The sequence below is a fragment of the Entelurus aequoreus genome, linkage group LG27 (assembly GCF_033978785.1).
Source record: "Entelurus aequoreus isolate RoL-2023_Sb linkage group LG27, RoL_Eaeq_v1.1, whole genome shotgun sequence".
Taxonomy (NCBI): domain Eukaryota; kingdom Metazoa; phylum Chordata; class Actinopteri; order Syngnathiformes; family Syngnathidae; genus Entelurus; species Entelurus aequoreus.
In genome coordinates, this window is record NC_084757.1 from 28,823,226 (window position 1) to 28,836,554 (window position 13,329).

A 13,329-nucleotide genomic window follows, 5' to 3' on the forward strand; every position below is an offset into this window, starting at 1 on the left:
CTTGAAAATGAGAGTCGAGAACGCGAAATGGACATTCACAGTGACTTTTGTCTCCACGACAATACATCTGTGAAGCTCTTTAGCTACGAAGCTAACGTGATAGCATCGGGCTTAAATGCAGATAGAAACAAAATAAATAAACCCCTGACTGGAAGGATAGACAGAAAATCAACAATACTATTAAACCATGGACCTGTAAATACACGGTTAATGCTTTCCAGTCTGGCGAAGCTTAACAATGCTGTTGCTAACGACGCCATTGAAGCTAACTTAGCTACGGGACCTCGACAGAGCTATGCTAAAAACATTAGCGCTCCACCTACGCCAGCCAGCCCTCATCTGCTCATCAACACCCGTGCTCACCTGCGTTCCAGCGATCGACGGCGCGACGAAGGACTTCACCCGATCATAGATGCGGTCGGCGGCCCGGAGACGGAGGAAGTCAAGGTGAGGTCGGCGGCTAGCGCGTCTGCTTTTCATCTCAAAGTCCTCCTGGTTGTGTTGCTGTAGTCCGCCGCTAATACACCGATCCCACCTATAGCTTTCTTCTTTGCAGTCTTCATTGTTCATTAAACAAATTGCAAAAGATTCACCAACACAGATGTGCAAAATACTGTGGAATTTTTCGATGAAAACAGAGCTGTTTGTATTGGGACACAATGGTGTGCCTATTCTTCCGTTTCAACGATTGACGTCACGCGCATACGTCATCATACATAGACGTTTCCCACCGGGAGTTTCGCGGGAAATTTAAAATTGCACTTATAAGTTAACCCGGCCGTATTGGCATGTGTTGCAATGTTAAGATTTCATCATTGATATATAAACTATCAGACTGCGTGGTCGGTAGTAGTGGCTTTCAGTAGGCCTTTAAATACATTTAAAAAAAAAAAAAAAAAAAACATTTTCACATTGTCATTACGGTGTATTGTCTGTAGAATGTTGAGGACAAAAATGAATCAATTCCATTTTGGAATAAGGCTGTAACATAATTTTTTTTTTTGAAAAAGTGAAGCGTTGTAAAATACTTTCCTGATGGACTGTATGGTCATAAAAATGGTTGCTAAAATGTGAGGCATGAACTCACTTTTTAGAGATGCTGGACTCTCCCAGTAATGACCTCTTAATAACTTTGATTAGCAGACCTGAAAGACGGTCATGATGGCTGCAGGAAAGGTGTCAAAGTTTGTCGGCGTGTAGTCCTCAAAGATGAACCTGGCAACAAAAAACAAAAGCATGTATAATCACAAAAATGAATAAACACAAAAGGAGCCTTTACTGACATTTCTTAAGATGTACACTACCGTTCAAAAGTTTGGGGTCACATTGAAATGTCCTTATTTTTGAAGGAAAATCACTGTACTTTTCAATGAAGATAACTTTAAACTAGTCTTAACTTTAAAGAAATACACTCTATACATTGCTAATGTGGTAAATGACTATTCTAGCTGCAAATGTCTGGTTTTTGGTGCAATATCTACATACTTGTATAGAGGCCCATTTCCAGCAACTATCACTCCAGTGTTCTAATGGTACAATGTGTTTGCTCATTGGCTCAGAAGGCTAATTGATGATTAGAAAACCCTTGTGCAATCATGTTCACACATCTGAAAACAGTTTAGCTCGTTACAGAAGCTACAAAACTGACCTTCCTTTGAGCAGATTGAGTTTCTGGAGCATCACATTTGTGAGGTCAATTAAACACTCAAAATGGCCAGAAAAAAGAGAACTTTCATCTGAAACTCGGCAGTCTATTCTTGTTCTTAGAAATGAAGGCTATTCCACAAAATTGTTTGGGTGACCCCAAACTTTTGAACGGTAGTGTAAATCAGGTCGTGCAAAAGGATAACATTAGGAGTGTTGAAATATAAGTCATCGATATGTTGTAATCTCATCTTTAAAACACCTACGTCAGCAAAAGTGCACAATGCAGTTAAGAAAACATATTGTCAACAGTTTATCTCAATAGAATATAATCAATTTTAAATACATACACAAGGTTCTCTTCACAGTTTTTTATTATCATGTTATTGTCATCATTAGTTATCTGCCACGTAGTTTGGTGACTTAATGTACCTTTACTCTGTACATTTATTGAAGGTTACCTGGCTGAGACAATCTAATTTTCTTCCTCATATTAAGCAATCAATCACCTTTTTGACTGAATATCTTATCAGTGTGTTTCCAGTGAGGGTAACATAACCAGAGGTCTGACTTACTGTGTGTTTTTTCTTATTTATTAATGTTGTATACCTTTATAATAGTTTATTTCTATTGCATGTGTGGCTATTTTTTGTTCACGACCGCCGATGTGGTTTTCTTTAGTAATGGTATTATTGTTGTATTTGTATATTAGTGCCTGTTTCGATAAAGTTGTTTATAACTGCTGGATATGTAACTTACAAAACCCAAAACCAGTGAAGTTGGCACGTTGTGTAATTCGTAAATAAAAACAAAATACAATGAATTGCAGATCCTTTTCAACCTATATTCAATTGATTAGACAAGATATTTAATGTTCGAACTGAGAAACGTATTTTTTTTTGCAAATAATCATTAACTTAGAATTTAATGGCAGCCACACATTGCAAAAAAGTTGGCACAGGGGCATTTTTACCACTGTGTTACATGGCCTTTCCTTTTAACAACACTCAGTAAAAGTTTGGGAACTGAGGAGACCAATTTTTGAAGCTTTTCAGGTGGAATTCTTTCCCATTCTTGCTTGATGTACAGCTTAAGTTGTTCAACAGTCCGGGGTCTCCGTTGTGGTATTTTAGGCTTCATAATGCGCCACACATTTTCAATGGGAGACAGGTATGGACTACAGGCAGGCCAGTCTAGTACCCGCTCTCTTTTACTAATAAGCCACGTTGATGTAACACGTGCAGAATGTGGCTTGGCATTGTCTAGCTGAAATAAGCAGGGGCGTCCATGATAACGTTGCTTGGATTGCAACATATGTTGCTCTAAAACCTGTATGTACCTTTCAGCATTAATGGTGCCTTCACAGATGTGTAAGTTACCCAAACCTTGGGCACTCATACACCTCCATATCATCATGGATGCTGGCTTTTCAACTTTGCGCCTGTAACAGTCCGTATGGTTCTTTTCCTCTTTGGTCCGGAGGACACGACGTCCACAGTTTCCAAAAACATTTTGAAATGCGGACTTATCAGACCACAGAACAATTTTCCACTTTGCATCAGTTCAGCTTAGATGAGCTCGGGCCCAGCGAAGACGGCGGCGTTTCTGGGTGTTGTTGATAAATGGCTTTCGCTTCCCATAGTAGAGTTATAACTTGCACTTACAGATTTAGCAACAAACTGTAGTTACTGACAGTGGTTTTCGGAAGTGTTCCTGAGCCCATGTGGTGATATCCTTTACACACTGATGTCGCTTTTTGATGCAGTACCACCTGAGAGATTGAAGGCATTCAATGTGGGTTTTCGGTCTTGCCGCTTACGTGCAGTGATTTCTCCAGATTCTCTGAACTTTTTGATGATATTACGGACCGTAGATGGTAAAATCCCTAAATTCCTTGCAATAGCTGGTTGAGAAATGTTGTTCTTAAACTGTTGGGACAATTTGCTCACACATTTGTTCACAAAGTGGTGATCCTCGTCCCATTTTTGTTTGTGAAGAACTGAGCATTTCATGGAAGCTGCTTTTATACCCAATCATGGCACCCACCTGTTCCCAATCAGCCTGTTCACCTGTGGGATGTTCCAAATAAGTGTTTGATGAGCATTCCTCAACTTTCTCAGTCTTTTTTGCCACGTGTGCCAGCTTTTTTGAAACATGTTGCAGGCATCAAATTCCAAATGAGCTAATATTTGCAAAAAATAATAACGTTTTCCAGTTCAAACGTTAAGTATCTTGTCGTTGCAGTCTATTCAATTGAATATAGGTTGAAAAGGATTTGCAAATCATTGTATTCTGTTTTTATTTACCATTTACACAACGTGCCAACTTCACTGGTTTTGGGTGTTTGAAGTTAACGCAGTACAATATCAAAATGTTCAGTCTTTTTGGTTTTGCAATTCATTTTGCAGTGTGTGTGTGTCACATTAAAGTGGTAAACCAGACGTCTGTGTCATGTCAGTACGCCGTCAGGTCGATAATCATTCACAGTGCATCCCGCTGCCTTCCAGCGGGACTCATGGCTAGCGATAGTGCTAAGTGGAAACCAGAAGCTGGAGACTGTTCTGTCGTTGAATTTTCTGTTCGGTAATACTCTGGATGGGTCATGGTTAGTGCCTTACATGGCAGCTTCTGCCTAGTTTGAATGCACATTTTCGGGGACATATGGGGACCCCAAATACACAAACAGGTACCAAAGTTTTCTTACCAAGTAAAAAAAGTTGTATGTGTATAATAGGTCCCCTTTAAAGTGTTTGGCCATCCCAAAACAGCACTATATACGAGGGCTGCGTGTCTTTGGGTGTCCCACGATTCGATTCAATGTCGGTTCTTGGGGTCACGATTCAATTCAAAATCGAAATTTTTTTCGATTCAAAATCAAATTTTTTTTTCGATTCAACGCGATTCTCGATTCAAAAACGATATTTTCCCGATTCAAAACGATTCTCTATTCATTCAATACATAGGATTTCAGCAGGATCTACCCCAGTCTGCTGACATGCAAGCAGAGTAGTAGATTTTTGTAAAAAGCTTTTATAATTGTAAAGGACAATATTTTATCAACTGATTGCAATAATGTAAATTTGTTTTAACTATTAAATGAACCAAAAATATGACTTATTTTATCTCTGTGAAAATATTGGACACAGTGTGTTGTCAAGCTTATGAGATGTGATGCAAGTGTAAGCCACTCTGACACTATTGTTCATTTTTTTTCATTTTTATAAATGTCTAATGATAATGTCAATGAGGGATTTTTAATCACAGCTATGTTGAAATTGTAACTAATATTGATACTGTTGTTGATAATATTCATTTTGTTTGACTACTTTTGGTTTGTTCTGTGTCGTGTTTGTGTCTCCTCTCAATTGCTCTGTTTATTGCAGTTCTGAGTGTTGCTGGGTCGGGTTTGGTTTTGGAATTGGATTGCATTGTTATGGTGTTGTTGTGTATTGTTTTGTTGGATTGATTAATAAAAAATAAAAATAAAAAAAAATTTGAAAAAAAAAAAAAATCCATAAAAAAAAATAAAATCGATTTTTAAAAAATGAGAATCGATTCTGAATCGCACAACGTGAGAATCGCGATTCGAATTTGAATCGATTTTTCCCACACCCCTACTATATACTAACATGTAAAAAAATAACTTCTAGATAAAAAAATATTGTTTAAAAAATCAATACAATAGTAATAATAACAACTACAGTACAGTAGTTTTACAAAATAATATAACACAGTAATAATGTCAAGCATTTATCTCTTCCAGCAGACTGAAGAGGACTTTGAAATTATTTTTAGTTAGTTCTGACTGGCATCTTCTCGTCCCATTAGGACCAACTGTATAATGAGCCACTTTCCCGAAAAGGGAAGGCTGGTCAATAAGGCTGAGATAGCAGCAAGTACAAAGTTTGTAAGTATATTCCTAGTTCTGCTATATCCCACTATCAGTTAAAGGGGAACTGCACTTTTTTTAAAATGTTTGCCTAACATTCACAATGTGAATGTTAAGAACATGTGTTTTTTTTTATATATATATATAATACTGTCATGGCGCGGCTTCGAACCCAAAGTCCTCCCGCAGCAAGATCCCACACTCTGTCTGGCAGCATGCCAGGACACGCCCCCGGACGCACCGAGCACCTCATGCTCACGCTTCGCCCCAGCTACAGGCTGTCAGCTATCAGCGCACCTGGCAGCAATCAGGAGGACAGCATAAAGACCAGTCACTCCTTGGAACCTACGCCGGAACGTCGTTAACTCTCAGTAGTAAGCATTACGTCTCTGGCTTCCCTCTTGTTATCCTCGCCCTTGTTCTCCGTGTCCTTTTGTCCTTTTTGACTCATGTCCCTTGTCTCCCTCGCAGTACCCGCCTTGTTCCGTGTGCTCGAGCTCTGTACCTCGACCTCCATCAGGATTTTGGACTGCCTCCCTCAATTGCCTGGATTCGGACCTTGTCTCTTCTCTTCTGCCTGTCCCCGGACTTCCTTTGTGCCTCGCTCTCGGGTCATTGTCCTGTTGGAACACCCAACTGCTCCCAAGACCCAACATCCGGGCTGATGATTTTAGGTTGTCCTGAAGAATTTGGAGGTAATCCTCCTTTTTCATTGTCCCATTTACTCTCTGTAAAGCACCAGTCCCATTGGCAGCAAAACACGCACAGAGCATAATACGTTTGTACTACACCACCATGCTTGACGGTAGGCATGGTGTTCCTGGGATTAAAGGCCTCACTTTTTCTCCTCCAAAAATATTGCTGGGTATTGTGGCCAAACAGATCAATTTTTGTTTCATCAGACATCACATGGACAAAGATAAGACCTTCTGGAGGAAAGTTCTGTGGTCAGATGAAACAAAAATTGTAAAAATAAATAAATTCATAAAAGAACCAAACTTCATGAATGTTTTTTGTCACCAACAAGTATGTGTTCCAATCACGCCATCACAATTAAATAAGAGTTGTAGAAATCATTGGAAACTCAAGACAGCCATGACATTATGTTCTTTACAAGTGTATGTAAACTTTTGACCACGACTAATTATGGGATGTGATGATCTTACCTGCCACCAAAGAGCTGCATGCCCAAGAGAGCAAAGACAACAATGAAGAGGAAGAGGAGGAATATGAGGGAGATGATGGACTTCATGGAATTCATCAGCGACACAACCAGGTTTCTCAGAGATGCCCAATACCTTCATGGGAGATAAAACAGTCCCATATTAAAAAAAGGAGTCATAAGTAAATGGCTTCTTATTTTAAAAGATCCTCTAACTTGGTAATCTTGAAGATCCTAAGCAGACGAAGAGCGCGAAGGACGCTGATGCCAAAAGAAGTGCCTGGCCTGAAGAAACCCCACAGCACTTCAAAGATGCTGCCGACAATCACCTGCATGAGGACAGCAAATATATGTTAAATAGACTGTATGTTCTAGATCAGTCTTTTTCAACCACTGTGCCGCGGCACACCAGTGTGCCGTGAGATACAGTCTGGTGTGCCGTGGGAGATTATCTAATTTCACCTATTTGGGTTTAAAATATTTTTTGCAAACCAGTAATTATAATCCGCAAATGATGTGTTGTTGTTGAGTGTCGGTGCTGTCTAAAGCTAGGCAGAGTAACCGTGTAATACTCTTCCATATCAGTAGGTGGCAGCTGGTAGCTAATTGCTTTGTAAATGTCTGAAACAGCGGGAGGCAGTGCGAAGGTAAATAGGTATCTAATGCTTAAACCAAAAATAAACAAAAGGTGAGTGCACTTAAGAAAAGGCATTGAAGCTTAGGGAAGGCTATGCAGAACGAAACTAAAACTGAACTGGCTACAAAGTAAACAAAAACAGAATGCTGGACGACAGCAAAGACTTACTGCGGAGCAAAGACGGCGTCCACAATGTACATCCGAACATGACATGACAATCAACAATGTCCCCACAAAGAAGGATAAAAACAACTGAAATAGTCTTGATTGCTAAAACAAAGTAGATGCGGGAAATGTCGCTCAAAGGAAGACATGAAACTGCTACAGGAAAATACCAAAAAAAGAGAAAAAGCCATCAAAAATCGGAGCGCAAGACAAGAACTAAACGGCAAAAAACTCCAAATAAGTCCAATAAGATGTGGCAGGTGGTGACAGTATACCTACTTTGAGACAAGAGCTATAGTCATGCATGCTTGGTTATGCTTTAAAGTCATATCCAACAGTTGCGATGACTTTTTACTGTCAACTGAGTTAGTTTTTTAATGATTTCTGCTGGTGGTGTGCCTCCGGATGTTTTCAACGCAAAAAATGTGCCTTGGCTCAAAAAAGGTTGAAAAACACTGTTCTAGATCAGTGCTTCTTCAAATGTGTACGGGTACCACAAGTGGTATACGGGCCCCGTATAATTGTACACTTAAATAAGTGATTACTGTATTATTTTCCAATATCCAAACATAGTGTTACCGTTCAAACTTTGTGTACAGTTACAGTGGCCAGTAAATATACTTGTTAAATAAAACCTCCGTGTTACGGTTATATGCGGATCAATTCCCCAAGATGCAGACGGAACTCCGGAGGCAGTGTGCAGGTAGGACAAGGATTTCCATCCATCCATTTTCTACCACTTGTCCCTTTTAGGGTTGCGTGGGGGTGCTGGAGCCTCAGCTACATTCGGGCGGAAGGAGGGGTACACCCTAGACCAGTGGTGTCCAAAGTGCGGCCCGGGGGCCATTTGCGGCCCGCAGCTAATTGTTTACTGGCCCGCCACACATTCTGGAAATACTGTTGTAAAAATAAAAAAGAACATTAAAAAAAGTGGAATGAGGTGAAATCTAACGAGAAAAAGTTGCAATGTTGACACAAAAGCTGCCATGCAGGCTGTTTTTTTTTTTTCTTATGTCTTCATTTTTCTTTTTTTGCCATTGCTAAAAAAAAATACAAAAAAATACAAAAAAATCCATGTTATAATGAATTATTCTCAGGGCTCCAATTACTTCAAATATTTCACTTTAGAATGTTTTATGTGGTAAATATTGCATATATTGTGTAGTAGCCATATAAAAACATCAACGTTTTCTTTGACAAAAGCGCATAAAACAAACAATATGATAGTTCCAGCATAAAATCGACAGATATATCTGAAGTTGATCTCGTAACTTAAGTGTTGAAAGTAAAAGAAAAACCTAATAAAAATGTATCACTTTATGAGTGAGGCACCTTTTGGATCCCAAATATATTTAGTGATTTTTTATTTATCTTTTCACTGTGATTACTCAAAAATATGAAATAATTAAAATCAATGGTGTCCTGCATTATTGATCTTTTAGGGCTCTAATTACTAAATACTGCATATTTCAGTTTTACTATAAAAAAACTAAGTTGTTTTTGACATAAAAGCCATAAAACATGTTTTTTTAAATTTGTATTACTTTATATCAACTTGATATAGAGATTTACTGTAAGTGTTAAATAATTTAAAAAAAATAATAATCTGACTTATTTTTAACATTTTAATGACTGAGACCCTTTATGGTCCCCGGGACCCCTAAAGGTAAAATAAATAAAAAAATGCATATATTTTGTTATGGTTTGAAAATGAAAAATATCAAAATGGCCCCCACATGCTTTAATTTTTCCGTGTACGGCCCTCAGTGGAAAAAGTTTGGACACCCCTGCCCTAGACAAGTCGCCACCTCATCGCAGGGCCAACACAGATAGACAGACAAACATTTACACACTAGGGCCAAATTAGTGTTGCCAATCAACCTATCCCCAGGTGCATGTTTTTGCCGGAGTACCCGGAGGGAACCCATGCAGTCACAGGGAGAACATGCAAACTCCACACAGAAAGACCCCGAGCACCGGGGATCGGACCCAGGACCATTTGTATTGTGAGACACATGCACTAACTCCTGTTTTCCACCGTGCTGCCCGGACAAGGATTTATCATCCATAAATCAGGCGAAATACAAAAGTATAGGAAAGCGTTGAGGCACGTCACTGCGTTGTGCCTCAACATGGATTGCGGACTCGGCTAACTGCTGGCCTGCTGTGCAGTGAGACCGTATTGCTATATCAGAATCAGAATTAGAATCAGACATACTTTATTAATCCCCGAGGGGAAATAAAAATTTTTAGCACAATATATGAACTATATTATACATTTCTATAGTTTAGTTAGCTGAGGTATATAATGTACAGTGTATTTTGTCAACAACTGTATGTGTGTAAAATATTTCTTGTGCTGAGCAATCATAAAACTGCTGCGAAGAGCACTGGCTGAGGCTCACAGTAATCCCGCCTCCTGGTGCCGGTTAATGCACCCTCGCCGCAGAATGCACCCCCCGACGTGAGCGCCACACCAACCAAAGCCCACACCCAAACCCTCCACGTGCAAGACCGAATCCACCCAAAAAAAGTCACTTAACAAGAAGCCAAAAAGTGCAAAAACAACAATGCAACACCGGAGGAGCCGTGAACGACCGCAGGGACACAACATTAGGTACACCTGCAGACTGCAGCACGGATTTCATATTTCATTAATTCACAACTCCTCCAACACGAACACCACTGTTCCCGCACTTATAAGTAAAGGTAAGACAATAATAACTTTTTTTTATTAAATGTGCTTTTTTGTGTGCTACAGTTTGTATGTGTAAAGTTAAAGTTAAGTTAAAGTACCAATGATTGTCACACACACGCTAGGTGTGGTGAAATTTGTCCTCTGCATTTGACCCATCCCCTTGCTCACCCCCTGGGATGTGAGGGGAGCAGTGGGCAGCAGCGGCACCACGCCCGGAAATAATTTTTGGTGATTTAACCCCCAATTCCAACCCTTGATGATGAGTGCCAAGCAGGGAAGAATGCTGGTATGAGCTTTTAAACATAACCCGTTAACTGCTGCCAATCAAATGGTGAATAAGATACTCTTTAGGGTTCATATGTTTGTAAATCTGACTGTGAGGAAGTCAGTGCCTCACCAGTCATGAACCACACCCCATATCACTGCTCTCTGATTAATGCCCGGGAGCAGGTGAGCGTCCCGAACACTAATCAGAGGGAGGTGAAAATAATCAGCACCCATGGCAACCAAGAAACACAAAACAGAACTAAGAGAGTCTTAAACTAAAACAAAACATGATCAACGGATCATCACACTCTGCCTTGATTTTAATGAAAACTTAGGCCTAATACGCTACTGTATTTCAATGTTGGTCATTATGGTGGTGGAAAAAGTTTGAGAACTAGAGATGTCCGATGTCCAAATCTAAACAACCTTGTGGGCGTGGACCAGGGGTGTCAAACTCATTTTAGCTCAGGGGCCGCATGGAGGAAAATCTGTGCACACGCGGGCCGATATTCTGATATTGTCCAACTCTTAATTACCGATTCCGATATCAACCGATACCGATATATACAGTCGTGGAATTAACACATTATTATGCCTAATTTTGTTTTGATGCCCCGCTGGATGCATTAAACAATGTAACAAGTTTATCCAAAATAAATCAACTCAAGTTATGGAAAAAAATGCCAACATGGCACTGCCATATTTTTATTATTGAAGTCACAAAGTGCATTATTTTTTAAAACATGCCTCAAAACAGCAGCTTGGAATTAGGGACATGCTCTCCCTGAGAGAGCATGAGGAGGTTGAGGTGGGCGGGGTTGAGGTGTGTGTGGGGAGGTTTAGGGGGGGTAGGGGTAGCGGGGGGTGTATATTGCAGCGTCCCGGAAGAGTTAGTGCTGCAAGGGGTTCTGGCAATGTTCCCTCTAATTTTTCATGTGTGTGAGCAAACGCACAAACTCCCTGAGCATTCAGTGGAGCCCATGTGAGCGACATCAGACGTGCACACTGTGGCCACACCAGTGTCACACCTGTCCCAAACCTGACATCATAACCATTTAAATGTTTTATTGAAATTATTTTCTGATATAAGTGATTTTGCCGGAGGGGTTAGTGCGTCTGCCTCACAATACGAAGGTCCTGGGTTCGAGCCTGCGCTCGGGATCTTTCTGTGTGGAGTTTGCATGTTCTCCCCGTGACTGCGTGGGTTCCCTCCGGGTACTCCGGCTTCCTCCCACCTCCAAAGACATGCACCTGGGGATAGGTTGATTGGCAACACTAAATGGTCCCTAGTGTGTGAATGTGAGTGTGAATGTTGTCTGTCTGTGTTGGCCCTGTGATGAGGTGGTTACTTGTCCGCACGAATGCAGCTGAGATAGGCTCCAGCACCCCCGCGACCCGAACGGGACAAGCGGTAGAAAATGGATGGATGGAAGGGATTTTGCCCTCTTACAATGACAATAACAAAAAAACATGTTTTTCATGACCTATGTGCTAGTATTGTATGTCTGGCTGCGGGTCCTGCCTTTAAAATAAATGTTACCCCTTTCAGAGATTACATTTAGTTCCTGTAACTTTGTCAGTAAAATACATCTTTTTATTAGCATTTATGAAATCTAGTGACAATATTTCATGAATGATATCCTTAGATTAACATTCTTAATAAATGGCAGTAAATTAAGCACACATCTGATTGAGGAGTCAGAGTGTTACAACCTGGCATTTACACATTGTGTGGCGTTGGGGTTGTCCGACTTTTTGTGCGGCCATAAATGCAGCACTGGCTAAGTGCCATGAGTGCGTGTGTTGGTGCAGGTGAGATAGAGCGAGCGGCTTCTGTTGAAACGACAGATGACAACGTTGGTTTAAGCCTGGTTTGTATGGCAGAAAATTACCTGTGTCTATAGATAACTTTTTTTTTTTACTCATGTTTTTGGTGTGGTTACAAACAGTTTTGCTCAATAAAGTGATTGATGGAATTCCTGTCCGTAAAGTGTCTCGACAGACGATAATTGAACTGTGTTGACAAAGATTATTTTATTCATTGGGGCCACTCTTGTTGTCACCTGTCACTCACAGAGTTGCATTGCAAAATCATACAGAATAAATTGTAATGTGTTTATTTTGTTTAAAGTTCAGATGGGATTTTTGATTTTCTGCGCGGCATTAATTTGCTGTGCGCAGAGGACGCGTGAGCAGTGCGCAATTGCGCAGGCGCGCACCTTAGAGGGAACGTTGGGTTCTGGGTATTTGTTCTGTTGCGTTTATGTTGTGTTACGGTGCGGATTTTCTCCCATACTTGCCAACCTTGAGACCTCCGATATCGGGAGGTGGGGGGTGGGGGGTGGGCGTTGTCGGGGGTGGGGCGGGGGGTGTGGTTAAGAGGAGAATATATTTAAGCTAGAATCCACCAACTCAAGTATTTCATATATATATATATATAATATATATACATATATATACATATATATATGTATGAAATACTTGACTTTCAGTGAATTCTAGTTATATATATATATATATATATATATATATATATATATATATATATATATATATATATATATATATATATATATATATATATATATATATATATTTTATTATACATATAAATAAAAGAAATACTTGAATTTCAGTGTTCTGGAGGCTATCCAGTAGATGGCAATATTGTCCTGTTTAAGAGTGTCACAACATTGCTGTTTACGGCAGACGAACTGCTTTGCGGTAGACTAAACGTGACTGCTGTTGTTGTGTGTTGTTACCGCGCTGGGAGGACGTTAATGAAACTGCCTCACAATAAACCCACATAAGAAACCAAGAACTCGCCCTCGATCATTCTACAGTTATGACGTCATTGGGTAGGCAAG

General features: G+C 40.1%; 1 protein-coding gene across 1 annotated transcript in view; it reads right to left on the reverse strand.

Moving 5' to 3' along the window:
• Positions 1-13,329, reverse strand: part of LOC133644665 (voltage-dependent R-type calcium channel subunit alpha-1E-like) — a 495,634-nt gene that overhangs the window by 271,621 nt on the left and 210,684 nt on the right. The window contains exons 15-17 of the mRNA XM_062039342.1: positions 6,912-7,024; positions 6,700-6,831; positions 1,146-1,215 (exon numbers count right to left, since the gene is read on the reverse strand). Coding sequence (XP_061895326.1) covers positions 1,146-1,215; positions 6,700-6,831; positions 6,912-7,024 — 315 coding nt within the window. The remainder of the gene's footprint in view (positions 1-1,145; positions 1,216-6,699; positions 6,832-6,911; positions 7,025-13,329) is intronic.